The 17,486-nt window shown below is 42.5% G+C and overlaps 1 protein-coding gene across 3 annotated transcripts in view; it reads right to left on the bottom strand.

Moving 5' to 3' along the window:
• LOC124179796 (insulin-like growth factor 2 mRNA-binding protein 1) overlaps positions 1 to 15,514 on the bottom strand; it is a 78,798-nt gene extending 63,284 nt beyond the window's left edge. For 2 of the 3 annotated variants that reach the window (XM_046564542.1, XM_046564544.1), the window contains exons 1-2: positions 15,379 to 15,514; positions 13,941 to 14,210 (exon numbers count right to left, since the gene is read on the bottom strand). In XM_046564542.1, the coding sequence (XP_046420498.1) occupies positions 13,941 to 14,115 (175 nt within the window). In that variant the 5' untranslated portion in view covers positions 14,116 to 14,210; positions 15,379 to 15,514. Of the gene's footprint in view, positions 1 to 13,940; positions 14,211 to 14,390; positions 14,680 to 15,378 lie in introns of those variants that run through there. The other variant, XM_046564543.1, reaches the window with a different exon arrangement.
• Positions 15,515 to 17,486: the final 1,972 nt, after the last annotated feature.

The following is a 17,486-nucleotide window of genomic DNA, read 5'->3' as shown; positions in this document are numbered from 1 at the left end:
GAGAGAGAGAGAGAGATGAGGGTCGAGAATGCCTCTACAAGTCTATACTCTGCAGTAGTGGGTCACCACTAGCTATAACTCAACCGAGCGGGTAGGTTCGGTTTTCTGCCGTTCAAGGTCTTCCGTGCTCGCTCCCCTAATATAAGCAAAATCTCTCAGGTAGGTAGCGGGGTGGGTAGGTAGGTAGGTAGGTAGGTAGGTAGGTAGGTAGGTAGGTAGGAATAGGTCAATTGTTCCTACGCTGGATTTTTCGGCCCGGTATTGCAGTCTTCCTGCCTCTTGGTTCAAATTCCTTCCTACAATATTTGCTTTGTCAAGTAGGTCTTTGCGGGGCCGGAAGCTTTTTTGAATAATCGAGACACGTGGTGATTCGTGAACGGGAATCTTGTCGAAACTCCTGCAAGAACCACCGGCCATAAAAAAATCGCTTGTCAGATAGAAAGTACCAAAGTTGAATATTATAACTCATTGTCCGCATAGCCGAAACGTGTGAAAGACCATTGCACGGTTCTGCATATTCATCCGATACATATGGTTTCGACATGCAGTTTTTGGTGCAACTATCCGCAATATTGTTCCAAATCGTTTTTATCTGTGAGCTGAGGGTGTATTTTATAGGTATAAGGCAGCCCACGCGTTTTGTAATTATTGAGATGCAGGAAAAGTAAATGGTACACCCTAATTCACGTTCGCGATCGGTTCAAACATTTTCGTACAGAACTACGGCAAAAAGTAAAAATTGTTTGGCGGTCTGGATTGGCGTTGGCCTTGTGGCATATTTGGGTCTACCACCTCTCAGTCCCAGTGCTTGGCTGGCAGGCGTAGGTAAGGAGGGATTGAGAGACCCGCAGAGCTGAAAAGAAAGAGAACTAACCGCACAATGGATTACTTAGACGGGTAGGTTAGTTTAGCGGCGTTGAGCCGTCCGATTGCCCGACGAGTGCGTTAAGATAGGTCCTGGCTCGGATCTCGGTATGCTGGTAGGTATATACAGTGTAGAGTGAAGCTGAGTATGCCCAGGATGTATACTCCAGATAACGAACTGGAGTTACTACTTGGATATAAAAATTATTTCCGTCAAAACGTGATGAATCTAAATAGCGTACCTTTGTAACTTGGCCGGCTCCATTAAACGGCATAAACTGATACATGTGACGTACCCTTTTTACTCTGCAATTTGTAACAATATATTCTTGTAATTTTAAATTTGTACAGTTTCAAAAACCGTTTAAATAATTTTTTGTTGAAGAAAAATCTTTTTTCAATAATTGAGGTAGGTATATCCTATAAAGTTTCCCATAATCAAATGAGACATTACAAAGAGACATCGATTCACACCATTTTCCTCTCATGACAAAGCTAATCTCGTCAATTCCATGAATTAATCGAACTGGTGGTCGGAGTGGGAGAAAAGAATTTGGAATCGACCGTAAACTGTTTCGTTATTGTGAAGGGACATTAGGACTCTTTTATACAGATAAAATCCAACATTTCAGGTGTACATATGCGTTAACAAATACTTGTCACACGACATGCTTAACAGTTGATATTCAGTGCTAACGCGGTGACACGCTTGGGGAACTTTTGTTTCCAATAAGCCACCAAAGAAAGACTGCTAAAAAATTTCTACCATTCAATACCGGCCTTCACTTTGCCCAGAGGCATAGATCCATATTATACACACAAAGACGTATCACATTGCGTGTTTCTGCGCGCGCACCGTGTAACGGGATTCATCGGCAACTATCTAGCGATGGACTACCTTAACGATTTGCGAGTGCATTTCTCTGGTCAATTTCACAAATGTCATTGATTACATCGCGGATTACATCCTGAAAGAAAGGATAAGCTATAAGAAGAAGGGATATTCGGAAAAAAATGGAGGAAAAAAATGTTATTAATTGGGATGGCGAAAATTCGCGACATTCTTCAAAGTGAAGCTGATCATGTTCAACGATTTATATTTATGCCTAAAACCAAAAATTTGTCTTCTTGTCGATGCGCGCGATCGTTACACGAAGATCCCGACACGTCCTTATAACTTCTCGAAATCGTAAAATTATTGTAACAGGCGTAATAGGTTTCATCCTTCCATATCTACGTGTATATTGTAGATAGAACTGACGGGAGCGGGCGCCATTAATTTTCAAATAAGCCGATATTATTTTAATTCGCAAGTCTCGACGGTCGATTCTTGGAAGGTGATCCTTTGTCCGGACGGTTAGGAAAGGAAGTACATTTGCGTGTGCGTGCGTGCGTGAGCGCGTGCTGTGGGAGGGGTTCGCGAAAACAGTGATCTGGTCCTTAAGTCTGCTTTTGTCTAACAGAATTTGCTTTACGCTTTCCGGAAATGGCGACTGATTTGACTGTTGAAACGATGGGACTGTGGAATATACGATACATCGAATGGGTATCAGAAAATAAGCGAATATTCGCATACGTATCACGCGTCAAATCTACTACGAGAGTTGTTGAATGGAAGAGGATCAGCACCTCGATCGGCACTCTATTCATTCGAGACATCAAGTGAGGTGTAACCAAAGTTTTCAATAACGATTTATGTTTTTGTTTTTTCTTCACGTTATTTTTTCCATCAAGTTTTCTGTCAAAGTTTTCGCATAGATATATGAACATTATTTTGATTAATGGAATTCTCCAAATCAATTGTGAAAAATGCCTACAACTAAAAAAGTACGTCTCGGAGTTCGAAATTTAGATGTGATTGATCATCAGCAAAACTGTGAAGCAAATGAAATTCCTGTAACGCCGAATCTGCTGTCGTTCCGATTTTATACATCGTGAATATGAGACAGCAATGTGAATGATTCCAGGCCTACCAAGCAATTGAACCTCAGCCTGTATGGAGAACAATCTCTTCACCCGTATTGTTTTATCAGTATCAGTAGGTATTCGTATGAATCGCGTATGTTCGTACCGCGCGATATTGTAAGGCGATGTATTCGGGATGAGTCAGCATCTATTACAATATATGAATCAATCTTTATATTCCTGACACGGTAGGAATTATCACAACGAGAGCTTTCCGTGCACCCAGAACCGATAAACGCTGAACCTATAAAGTTCTTTGGACGGAATGCGGGGCATCGGGTACAGTTTGATCACTTTAAAAGCAGCTGCGAGGCTCTCCTTTCCCTCGTATCCGAATCGAACACTCCTCAGTATCGCCTAATTACAACGACAGAGCTCTAGGTTAGCTCGAGTTGTTTGGACGAAAGAGGAAGTCAATGGCCCCGTATCTAAAACAAACAGATGTCGGTGCCAGCACTGGAGACACACATCAGACCATCGCCATGTAAGCCGTAGCAAGCAAGCCCGTCGATGCGATGAAACACTTGAAAACTTCTAGCCAAACGAAAAACTCTGATTGCCAAGTCACCACGCGCCGATATCCACTATACCTACCACGCGGAAGAAATTCTGAACCGTATACGAATCGATGTGTATGTCTGTAACGAATGTCGATGGAACATATACCGTAATCGCAATATCATTACCGCCCGGGGGTCATCGGACGACCTCGATGGATGGTTCCCAAGTGAATTAGCTACGGTCTATGCTGTCATTGGTGGGGAAACCGTCCACAGTGATAAGGTAGGTGCAGGTGTGCGCTGCTGCCTGCCCATCTCCTTGACTATTACATTTCGTGTCAGTTTTCAACCACTTTTTGCACATTAGTTATACCTGCATCGAAACTTTCATATCCACCATTCGAAGACCAATTGACAACGACGGACTTTACGTATAGCTTCGTGATACGGCAGTTAGGATAAAACGCCGAGATAACCACAGAGTTTCAGGCGTTTTCAGAGGTTTTCAACGTTTCTGAAGGTGACCGCGTGACGCAGTAGTCTGTAAAGTTTCTCTTACCCACGCTTCATCCAATTTAGATATGGACGTGAAGTTACGGTCTTATATGCTTGTGTATGCAGATAAGTTTTTAACATCTTTAATTTCGAACAGTCAACTATAATACAAAAACAATGTAATTTTCATCGCAACATATCTCTACAGCCTACACCATGTCTCATTTGAATTCAGGTAAGCCTGCGCAAATTATCCAGTATTTGTCCTCTCTTCTCGGGTCAACTGTATATTGGTTTGGGTAGGTAACGAGGAGCAGTGTGGTAAGTTTTCTGAATTTTCTTGTGTTACGCTGACGATGAGATCGTAGAATATTCAAATTCTGCTAGAGCGTGTATCTTGTACCTGAAGTATGTAAAATCGTGCTTAACATTGAACATCGTTAAAATCAGTAACGCAAAATTTGTTTACAAATTTTTCAGTTCTGTGCTTGAGTTCAGATCAGCTGTGCGGCAGCGCCTCGTGTATTTTATCCTTTAATTGAGTTCTAATTACAACCCGAGGATACGTATCTGGATCACCCTGCATGGGAATCAGGGAACGCTTATGTATATGTATTAGTTTGGCTAGATTTGCACCCACGCCACACATCGACTCCAATTCCCCTCCGATCTAGTCTGTACATACACCATGAATAATTGGAGACGACCCGATGCGGGCGTTTGCCTGCAATTGATGTCATCTAGACTTGACGCATGACGGTCACACGATGGATTCAAAGATCTCTGCCGGAACCTCGTTTGCTTCTCTAGTGTTCAACGCAGGGCTATAGATAGGCACAGACTGGCCAGCAATAAAACATCGCACTCTGCACGTATTAGGGTGACTAGTTAAGATGCATTAAAGAATCGCGCGCCAAATCAATTCATAACGATTGAACCATCTTGACCAACCATCGTTATCATTATGGTTACGATTTTTTGATTTTTCTTTCCTGTTTTCCCGCAATCGATGACTATCTGCCTACGATACAAAGTTAGAACGCATTGTTTGGTATAAAAAGGGTGTACGAAATTGAAAAGGTGAGGAACGACGAATTCATAAAAACAGTAAAAAATGTAGTATCATTGAATGGGCACATACCAATATTAATGCTCCCTTGACATCGATACTTTTAAGATACTGCTGATCCGTATTAAACTCGAGAAACGTGTCCGTAACATTCAGCACGTTTCAAAGAATGCAGTTCGTTTCATAAGTTATGACTTGCAATCGATGACGTACGAGGAGTCCGTGTTACGTACACAGAGCATTCTGTTATCAAATTAACGGCGCGGGTAGCGATGCCTCCGATTACTACAGCGATACCTGCTCGACGACGTCACTGACCAATTCTCTGGTAAAGTCAACGTTCCCTAGTTATGACAACTGCATAATCTGTCTTATGCTTAATGACTAAGGAATCTCGGAAGTTATATTTTATTAATTCTAATTATCTATTTTGGGGTGAAACCAATATTGCATTGATATTTGACGATCGTTACCTGGCGTGTAGACCTAATTGTAAGATTATTGTAATTTCAAGAGCTGTATATTTTTGTAGATAGGACAACTTGCCTCTGAAAGTGAAACGATGACTGGAAAGACAAATATATAGAAGGTAATAAATTTTGAGCTTTGGGTGAAATTTCAAGTCCTACAACATTCGAAAAATTCTGTCAAACGACTCAAAACAAGATTAGTAGCCAATGTACTCACTGTAAATAATAGCCAATTATTTGTAGAGAGAACGGCTAGTTGTGGATAACTATACGATGAAAAAAGTTTTTGATAATACATTTTTATTACAGTAGTCGGCTCGTATTTTGAAATTTGTGTAAAGATGTAAAAATTCGCTTCTGCCTTTCCTGGTTGATGAATGATGAAATCACACGGTGAAAATTTGGCTGTGCCTCAACGAATCAGGTCATAGAAGAGTTCATTTTGAGATATTTTGATCTTTGATTCCTTGGTGAAAATTCTTTTATCGTATCTCACGCAAGTTTTTTCTTTTTATACAAGGCCTTTTTAAAAATGTAAACATGATCAATGCCGACTCGCCGTGGAATACAGCAGATTGAACTGGCAGGTACTGTACCTAAATTGATCTCAAAGAGACAGTTGCACGGAAGTTTAAATTTTTGGTGTCTATGAATGACTACTTCACATTATTCGGGTGTTTTGAACAAACACAACTCGACGGGTAAACGAATGCTACGGAAAGATAAGAAACAGTTAACTTAAGATAACGTTACGATCTCTGGGTATCGCTAGGATAAGCAGTAAAATGAAAACAACACTTATACATATAAATATATACATATAAATACATACATGTATATATATATATAATATAAAGATATCTCACCGCCGCCGCCGTCTCAGAAATTCAGGATTTAACCCTAGACCCTATATATACCCTTACACCCATACAACCCCTATACCCTTATATCTGATTCACCCCTCCCACACACACACTTACACACACACGCACACATATTCACGTACGCTCACGCATGCACGCACACACACACAAACACATCCAAAGGCACCCGAAACCTTCGAACACACACGAACACACCTGAACACATTCAAAGATACCCAAGGACACCCGATCACACCCGAACTCGCACGAATACACTCGAACACACGCGAAGACACACGAACGCACCCGAATGCACACGACGCACACACACGAGCCTGAACACACCAAAACACATCCCAACATAGGCGAATAGACTCGTGTATATATTTATATAATATACGTAATATCGTTCTATCGTATATATATATATATATATATATATATATGTATATATATATATGTTATATGGGGTGATCCACGAATCTTCGGTTAGCTTTAAAAGATAAAAAATTCGATTTGACTAAAATTTGAAATTTTTCTCGACCACGTAATTATACAAATAGTGAAACCTCAGGTTCACAGGAAAATAGCTCGCCACTGCAGAGTGCATATTAAAACGTATGCTGGGCGTTCTTAGGTGGGTAAAATAAATCCCGATATTGAAGTGAAAAATTTCTCATTCATCATTCGTCGACTTTTAACGATAATCACTGTGTATATAATGCGTCTAATCTATGGATACGCATTATGTGTAAGTCATATGTAGACGGCGCGGACTGCGCCGTTCTTTTTAGGGGCAGGTGTTCGGCAATTCAACGAAGGGAGTCGAGCACGCGACAAGATGACCAAACTACCCAAGAAAATTAATTTGGCCATGCAGGCGTGCACGATTCGGCATACGCAGGTACATTGACACCTCAGAGGCGATTACGAGCAACGCATCGATATATTGAAAATCCGTATCCTGTAACCAACTACATTCTCTACGTACCTATTTTACAGGTGGCGATATTTAAGTACCCTACAGTCTTTAATGCACGTCACTTTGTGTACCTACCAAATTTTTCCACCTGTGCATATGAGGTGATCCGTGAATAATTTTATACGATCACTGACAACAGTTATAAACAATTTTCTTACACGTCCGAATGTTCCCACATCTTGTCAGCAGATTTTACATATGTATAATTGTTAAACAATTTTTACATTGTACTGTTCCTCTTCTTCTCTATTCACCTGCAACGGACCTAGTACGTCTTGATGAAAAAATTGCTCTATTGTTTTACCTCCAGCTTTATGCCTGCGGATCCAGTGAGGTGTATTTCTGCACCTGTGTGCTACCTAGTTGTAACCTCTGAGGCCTACTACACTAACGCACACATCTGAACTGCGCATCTGCTAGTCTAGTCGAACGATCGAGCGGAAAGAAAATAAAGATCTCGAATTCATAACCAGCCGTATACGACATTGAACCACGCGAATGCCTGTAGAACAGGCCGCGTGTAGTCGAAAAGTATGCTGCATGGTGTTTTTGATTCTGGAATTGAGCTGCCCGCAAAGATATCACGACATTTTTTGTTTTCCTGCGAGTTTGTAGTCTCGAAATGATGAGCTTACGGTTAGAGCTGCTGCCGTTTCAGGAGCCTTTGTACGCAGATGTAACCAATTGTCGCGCTGAAAAATATTACACTCTGAACGAATAGAAAGAAGATCAGCTAGAAGCCGAAGAAATATCCACCTGTAGAATACTCCCTATTCGGCTACGCCGTTTTTCATTGTCGCGGTAATGAATAAAGACGTAATGAATGCAACATCGTAAGAAAATACGAAATGCAGATCTGACTTGGATCATTCTCTACGAAGACTGCGTCTGGATATCTTTGACAAGCAAAACTAAGCTCCTAACAACAAAGTGTACCTACTACGTGTCTGGAGTTATTTGAGCATCTCGGAGAGGTAGCCACACTGACGCGGCTATTTCTCTGCAACCCGTATACGTACGTGGATAAGGTGTATGTATACGCACTTACAATTCCTAAACACATGTTTGCGTATACAGTTATACATAAATGTCGGGATGTATACGTAAAGGTATGCGGTTTATTCGAGAGGTCGTCGAACGATAGATGTTTTGCCATCCTCTAGCCGCTCTCTCACCTCGCAAACGATAATTTAGGTAGTAGAGAGATTATATCCAAGGGGGAAAATATTGTAGTACGAGGGATGCGACACTTGACGGTAGCGATATACGTGTTTAATTTCATTTTACTTGGCAATTTTACAGACTTCTCCATGAAAATATTCTCTCACGACAACGATTAACTGGGTATTGGGAAACGCTAGCACTGGCTTTTCAGCTCTAACGATAAGCCAAGAGTGAACTTCTGTACTTGGACCTGCAGTGTTAGCTCAGAACATAAGTTTTCGTTTGATTGGAAATTCAATGAACGTGATGTCAGCTTTTCAATTATTTCATTGTGAAATTGATTCGCAATGTGATTTTTGGAAACTAAAACAGGCATATAATCCCTTTTATCGACACCTTTTGGATGGAAATGGTTCACTTTCTCTTTTAACGGGTTTGTAGTGTATAATAACTGCATATTGCAAAGCTATATATTTATCATATAGATGCGCTGACGTTAAGTACAGTGAATTCATGTTTCGTTAAGCTTCGCAAGATCAAATAATGCGACACAAATTGAAAAGGAGACACATTAATTATGTTTTTGAAATTTGTTACGGGAAATTCTGTTACGAGGGATAAAAAGAAAAAGATAGGAGACGTAACTAAAAACCAACGAAACGAAATAAGATGGGACCGAGACAGCCAATTATTACTCCTCCGTGCACAGGTGCAGCATAGACAAGCTTGTACGAGAAAGTGAAAAAAATTTATTATACGTACGTACGTATGCAACTATAACGTGTTTCGCAGAAATATGTATATTTTTGAAAAATTATTGGCCCGAAAAATTACAAGAACCCACGTAAGACGAAACTAGTATGCTAATTATTGTGACGGTCGTACGGCCATGCTAAACATCATCTTACAGCGGGTCAACTGTTTCCTGACGTACGTGAATACAGTATATAAGTTGCCAGGTATGTAAGACATCAACATGTTCTCGCAGCAATGGAATGCCATTCATTTCCGTGCCATGGGTCAACTTCCGTACAGTTACTCTATTATATCTATACGAGAGGAGAGAAGATTTGGCAAGGTTCAATCATTCTCACGAAACGTACATCTTTCTGAGTTAATGACGCGAGCAATTGCTCTTCCGATATCGAAGTGTCAGACGTAGACACCTGTGCAGCAGTTGACGGCGCCTCTCCGTACCCTGGTGGCGCCTTATCGGAAAGTAAATAACATTTATTAGGTCAGGCGAATTGTCTGAGAATGTATAATGACGATGAAACGTTACTCGATTACTCGATTATTATAACGATGTAACATCGAGTGCAGGGATACACATTGGAAAATGAAAATACCGACAAAGTATGATGCAGCAGATAATTAACATACAACGATCTGTACAGGTGAGGTGTAAAATAACGCAGACGCGTAGGCTTCGTAGTCGGCAATATTGCGACAGCCTAAGCAAAATCAGTCGGTAGCTTAACTCTGTGTCTTTGGGTGTTTATACGCGGTGGTAAGGTGTATCTTGCACACACGCATGATACAGATAACCGCATCACGTTCTTGATTTGCGCCTGTTATGTATCGCACGGTACAACCACATTGTTGTTATGGTTAGAGTTGTTGTTGTTGTTGTCTTTGACATCGTACGTCATTCTTCTCGTTGTACTCGGCTGTTAATCCGCGGCGCGGGGGGCTCTAGGCATCGGGCAAGTTTTGCTCAACGGGCGGTAGCGGAGGAGACGGAGCTAAGCTGTAAGCTATGTAGGAATAAGACGGAGGAAAAGACGAGCACGACACCGGAGTCTATATAGAAGAAACGTATATAATGAAAGAATGTAACAGTTTCCTGTTGTCGACTCACGTTGCCGCGGCTGCGCAGGACGGGCGGCTCTAGAGTTTAGAATATGCGGCCAACGGTCGGACGCATTGCTGTCTGCCTGCCTGCCTGCCTGCCTGCCTGCCTCAGTCTTCGAACCTTCCCAAGCCTTCTAGTCAGAGACGGAGACGTGAGTCAGTAATTCAGTGTCCTGCCGTATCGTACCCGGCCTAACCGAATCGCGAGCCACAACTTGCCTGCCTGCCTGCTTGTTTCCTGCATAGCCTCGCCTTCGTCTCCCCTCGCCAATGCAGTTGCGCCGCTCATCGAACTTAGTTCTAAGACCTAACCTACCAAACTAGTTCCATCCACTTCGGAAAACGGACGGCTAGCATTTGCGTATCGTTAACACCGGCCGAGTATATATATGTGTGTGCGTGCGTGTGTATGGGTGTAGGTAACTTTTATATATATATATATATATATATATATATATATATATATATATATATATATATATATATGTAGATATGTACGTATATACATGTGTATATGTATACACGCACACGTACGCATATGCTAGTACGATGATATGCGTGTGTGAGTGTGTGAGTTGCGTGCGCCTGCGTGTACAGATATGCACGCTAATAGAATAATGCTCCTATGTCAAGCTAGGTATAAGAGCTGTACAAGCTACTGAAGAACGAGACTCAATCCAAGACTCTACCCGCCTGGTACATACATGTTATATCGCTCATGTTTACAAACCCTACATTTTTTGCGAAGAATGTACATATATCCATGTGTTATCTGTGTACGACTGTCAGGATATTCGCTATGGGTTTTTCCTATTATCGTACGAATTTTTCCACAGTTACACCACTGCGTTATCTTCGAATGGTGGAAAAGGTAAGGGTAAGCCCCACTCGCCCTTTATTAACCGACCACCTAGCCTCTCCCTACCAGAATTCTATTTCACCCCTTTAGTGCAGGATTCCGGTTTTTTCCTTGTTGCTTAACTACACGATATTCTGCGACCTTTGACCTACTCACGTTATAGTTTCATATTATACATGTATTTTCATGTCGCGACTTTCGAATTCACGGTGAAAATATCAATCGCAAATCTTTTTGAACTACGTGTTGCGTCATATAATTTGTTTGAGGGTATGTCGACGCTACATGTAGACTACTAAAATTTTTCAAATGCAGGTGAAATTATTTCGTGATTTTGCGGGACACACTTATATGCACATAATATGAGCTCGGAAGTGAAGGGAGAGCCCGAACGCATCGAGCAGTTGATTCAAATGCAATATACACGAGTTCAGTCAGAAAATACCAAGGGTAACGTAGGTACAACGAATCATCAACGAGGGGTTTCTGTATTGTTGCAGGGAAGTTTTCATTTCAAGTATGAACCGACAACTTGGTGTTTCAATCCTATTCAAACTGAATACGAGCCCTATACTGCCTGCAATGTTTTACTATTATACATAATATGCACATTGCTGGCGTAGAAGTTCACCCAAGCGAATGGGGTGTAATATGAACAAATTATCCAAAAGGCATGTATGGCGCATATTATAGGGTTACAGATAGTTTCTAGTCAAAATGGAGAATACTTACATCAAGCTCCTTTTTCCAGTCAATATAAGCTGGCTGCAAGCAAAGTATATTGAGCAAAGCGAAGCAATGTACGTACATGGGGAAAAGCCGGATCAGTAATAGCTTTCGAAACGATAGTCACTTGTGCGTTTGCATAATTCTCGATCTTACAGTAAAACAGCATATTGAAGTAAAAGTGTGGCCAGGCCGAAGCAACCGTTGCTGCTTAGCCCTTGCGTGAAAGTCCATTGTATACAAGAGTTGGCATCGTGCAGTTTCATGATCACTAATTTAAGATGTTGATCTTGTGGATGGGAAACATGGGAAAAGATGATATGGATGATTGAAGATTGAAGCAGTAAGCAATGTGTTAGATTAAAAAACCTTTTTTGTGTTCTTAACTGTATTTATTTTTATTATTCAATCAGTTTAAATAAGCAAGGAACAATCGGTGTGTGACAATAAGGTAAGGTAGTGTGGTTTCAAGTAACGATTCTTCACAAGACGGGCTTTCCGGTTTTAATTAGCGAAAGTTACGTATTATCGTTAAGATCCTGAACACACATACATATATAGATTTAACAGATAAAGGTATGGCTTATTATATTTAAAAATGGTCATACTCTTCGAGTTGTATCAGACAAAAGATGAGCTGGGATAATTTTCACAACGGTTTACTTCTATGTCAATTCATTGGGGATTCTGGTAGAATTCTCATGTATAGGACTTGCCGTATCGCCTGCTACCATCTCCTTAAACTGCGTAGCAGATGATGCAGATGGCACGGGTGGCCTTGAATCGGACAGAATCCACCTCCGTAGGTGTACGAACCACACAAATTGAGTTCATTGTAAACGAATTGTCCGCAAAGATAAGGTGTTGATTATTCTCATTGGCTATGCAATCGTTAGGGAATTCCAAAATATTGTTTTTTCAGTGAAAATAGAATGGGGCATAGACCACCCAGATAAATATTACCCCAACCTGTCTGTCTAGGATTTAAGCAGTATTCAGATCGTTTTGATTATGCATATCATGCACAAATTTATAAATTATTAAATGTTCAAGTATAATTTACCAGAAAATATTGGTTTGGCGGTACAGAAAATGTCGTCGATCAAGTTGGTAGCACCGCTGCGATTAAACTCTGAGCCCGTGCAGACCAACTGCTACAGGTTTTTGGTGTTACATTAACCACGGATGATTTCGGCACGAACTTTCCACCCAATTCAGCAATTGCGTATAAAATTGAAACTGATTTTCGGTACGATGAATTTGGAAATAATGGAGCAGCAAAATACAACCGGGCGTGCATCATAGGCGACGAGCAAGAGAGAGAGAGAGACAGAGAAGGAGAGCGTACGCGAGTGACCTTGCTTCCGTAGACAAACGAGTCGCCATCTTGGGCAATCAACCGCGGCTGCTTAGCCGGCCGGCCGGCTCCTGGCAGCGTGCGAGACCGACTTTTTCATGCGAGAGATAGGCTCGAACATAACCTCGCCAATTGTGAGTGGCGAGTAAAACTTCATCCACACCAAGGCAGAGTTACGAGCGGACGCGGATGAAGTCGGTTGCCAGTGTGGACGGAACCTAAATGCTGAAGGCATGCTTGGCACGAAGGCGTGCTTGTATTGTTCAAGTAATAAGTATCGCTAACGACGCAAAATTGTCGAACGGCGGTTGGGCATTTATAATTCGGAGTACCTGAATATGCTGCTTCTCTTGCACTTCGGAAATTAATACAGACTTTGCGGACAATTAATGCACATTTGTCATTGACATCGAACCAATGTTTTCATATTGGCACACATCACATACCCAGGTTACGAAATGATACAACGTAATGCCAAAGTTGCAATTGGAGCGTGTGAAACGAGCAGCCTAAGAGGTACGTTGAGGTCCAACAAGCGAGGTAGTCAGTATAACGTTGACGATGTTTAAAGACTAGGGGTTTTGCTAGTAGGTAAGTACGGTCTGTGTCAAGCAGCGCAGCAGGAGAAAACAAGCGAGGTGAATGGGTATGCGGAGAGAAGGGAGCCGTCGCAGCTGCGTCGTCGTCAATGAACGGACGGGCACGAATTGACGAGTGAGGCGGTGTTGTTATCCAGAGTTTCAAATCAGAACGATTGGTTAGAGGTACTCACCGTTCAATTTGTCGATCGCTCTATCGGCGGTGGACTGGTCGGTGCAGTCGACGAACGCGTAGCCTCCGCGCTTTACGAGGATCGTGGTGCAGGACAGATTGTGGTCCTGAAATAGCTGGCGTAGCGCGTTCTCGTTGCAATCCGACGGTAAATTGCCGACGTAGAGCTTCGACATCGTGCTTTGTTCTCCTTTGGAAGTAATGGTGATGGCTTGGTAATTCAACTTTCGCGATGGCAAAATGTTTCAACGACGAGTCGCTCGCGATATAACTAGAGTGCGGGGGCAAAGGGGGAATAGGAAAAAAGAAATGTTTATACACGTACATGTGTATATATGTATATATATGTATATATGCACATACTTCTTTTATATGTATATATATATATATATATATATATATATATATAAAAATATGTAATGGCAACAATAATATTAGAAACTCCGGGTACGATCAGCCGCGTTGCCTTCGATGCGACGCTGCGGCCGACAGGGAGGCGTGAAATGGATGAGTGGGCGGGAGGGGTGAGCCGAGAACTAATTGTACACGCATACGCACGAACACGCGCACACATTCGCGTAGACACTAGGCACGCAAGGAAGGGCGCGCGCGCGCACAAACGACAAACACACCGTCACGTATACGCTTGTTCCGGAAGTGAGAAAATGGAGTGAAAAAATCAAAATTTGCCAACGCAAGAGAGATGATTTTCTCGATTCTCCCTTCTCGCGATTTCTTACACACACGTCTCTTTCGGATAGGCGGCGCGGCAACGCGGGTGACGCGGTGCTGCTGCGCGATACTACGATTTACCAAATAGTCACGTGTGTCGCCCCCGCCAAGCCAAGCAGCCGAATCCGACAGTCTCGTCTCGCCAGGACGTCGTGTGCTGGTGCGGGTATTCGTCTGGACGCCGATAATATATTCACACGCACAACTGTCGGAATTGAATACGATCCGATGATTATCGGTGATCGCCAAAGGTTTAACTTATTTCACGTATCACGGGTGAACGACGTGTCGTTATCGTTCATGTACGCGTTTCACTGTTTACAAATAATATTTATTTATATCTGTACTATTATTTTTTGTTCCTCTCTTTTTTTCTATTTTCCACGCTCCTGTGTTTTATCGTTCTTCCTCGACCGCTCTCGCTCACCACTTCACCGCTCTTTTTCACCCCCTCACTCTTCTCGCTCTTTCTCACTCGATCTGTCTTTCTCTCTCTCTCTCTCTCTCTCTCTCTCTCTCTCTCTCTCTCTCTCTCTCTCTCTCTCTCTCTCTCTCTCTCTCTCTCTCTCGCTCTCTTTTTCGCTCTCTCTTACTCTCTTTCTCTCTCTCTCTCCCCCCCCTCCCCCGCCCCGCGCTCACGCGCTCACTCTCTCTCTCTCGCTAGCCGACACCGTTTATTCTTGCGATTTCGTGCTCTTTTATGTCACCTCTCTTCTCGCCCTTCGCTGATATTCCTCGCTACGTCGTGTTTCACGGATTCCTTACGTATGGAAAATTAAATATGTAGCACTGCGGAACAGCGTTTCGACGCGGTGGTGGTTCACGGCCTGACTCCTTCTAGCTCGCGGACTCGGCGCACTCGATGCCACGGGCCTCTACTCCTCGCCCGCTTGCGACGCGCGATGCGAACTTGTTTTCTTCGTTTTGGTTTCTTTTTTTTTTCTTTTTTCTTTTCTTTCTTTTTATATTTTTTATTCTCTTCATCTTTTTCCTTCCTCCTCTTTCGCCGACGGCCGACACGCCGGGTACGGTTAAATCGAGCCGGCGCGCGAACCTTACTGGACAAGGCCTCGTCACGTGACTCCGCTGACTCCCGCCTCTGCGCGCGATTGGCGCTGCATACCTCCGATATTCGCTCGTGTATCAACGCTCGTGCTCGGGCCTCCTGTTTGCCAAATCTAACGGGTGTTTACACGCGAATAATATTCCCGCGTATTCAACATTGCCCTGTAACCCCCTTCCCCCTCTTGAAACCTGCGCCTTGTTCCCGCTACCGCATGTAAGTTTATAGGTATAATCCGTTTCGTCCAATGCCATCACAGACCCGGTTGAAACTTTTTTTTTTTTTTTTGTTCAAATTTCTGTTCCTGTTCCGCGGGAGTAATCGCAGCCTATAATTGCTATTAGGCATAATAATTAGGTTTCCGGAGCTTGATTCACTCATTTTCCCTTAGAGTTTGGATACTGCTTAATGTAATCCTGTAGCAGGGTCTTGTTTTCTACCGATAAGTCGTACGCGGCGAACTACAAATGCACGTGTGATATTCACGCGGCTTCCAGGACGTGAAATAATATTTTTTTTGCTCCTCCATACTCTCTGGAACTTCTCAATGTCCCATCATACTGCATGTGAAGCCGTGCAGTGATCATCCATTCATTGCCCAACTAGCTATTCCGTCTTTATTAAGGTCTATCGAATCGTAACGTATTTCTGTATCATCTGTATACAAATCCGTCATCATTAACTGTATAATAGTGGAGATTTCTGTTCGTATATAAGCTTATGCGATCCATCATGCGCGAAATTGATCGAAAGAACATATTTTACCAGCGTCGGTTACGCTGGAACACCATTCATGGACACGAGTGCGATACATGTCTTAATGCTCCAGTTATGTTCGCGGCCTACGATTTTGAGATGTGACGCCTATGCCCCGGTGATGCGCGCGCTTTCGCATGCGCTGACCCGTGTGTATGTAAGCGCGTGTGCATACATAAGTGTATCCTGTATGCCATAAACGAACGTACGCATGCATGTACCTGCTATTAACAGAGGCTCTGAGTTCTTACGGGCGTATTTTAATGTGCATGTATGTACAGCTACGTCGACAGAACCTGATAAACGCATACCTAGGAATGAGGAGAAATGCAGACCATTTCCCTTGAGACTTTCATCCCCGAAAACATCCCGCAAATTCCCCTTGCGATTTTGGCACGAGCAGCTATAAGCATAACACTGCTCGAGGCAACCTACGTTGTCTCAAACCTATATATTATATATTATATACCCGCACATGTACGTCGGAACTGTGTTCCGTGTTTCCTGCTACGCTCTTCGCCGGATGAAATTATTTTCCATGTGACCATCCAAAGGAGAAATGTATGAATCATGCACTTGTGATATGAATGATACAGCAATATCAATAAATGTGTATGTATAGTATGTAGAAGTGATGAAACAGACTTATGGGGGTGCCTTAATCGATTTCGACGTTGTCGTGTACATCTCCAAATATCAAGGTCCGCGAATCTCAAATGCGAAAAAAAACTCAACAGCCCCATTCTATACACAATTTTGAACCAAAACACACCACTCTATTTTCATTTGACGCCGAAATAAAGAAACGGCACGAATTCTACGAAATCGCAATAGCAAATTCGTAGAATTCATGCCACTTGTGAGCTGCGTACCACAAATTTTTCACAGGGCTCTACATGGACTCCCGCTTGGAGGGATGTGAGTAGGTATAGCACATGTATCTTCGGTATTTCAATGCTGCCATCGCCACTTCCGGTTCACTAATCACCGTTAAAC

Source organism: Neodiprion fabricii, chromosome 4, assembly GCF_021155785.1.
Source record: "Neodiprion fabricii isolate iyNeoFabr1 chromosome 4, iyNeoFabr1.1, whole genome shotgun sequence".
Taxonomy (NCBI): Eukaryota; Metazoa; Arthropoda; class Insecta; order Hymenoptera; family Diprionidae; genus Neodiprion; species Neodiprion fabricii.
Note: the sequence above shows the minus strand (reverse complement) of the source record. Positions and strands in the feature narration are given on the sequence as shown.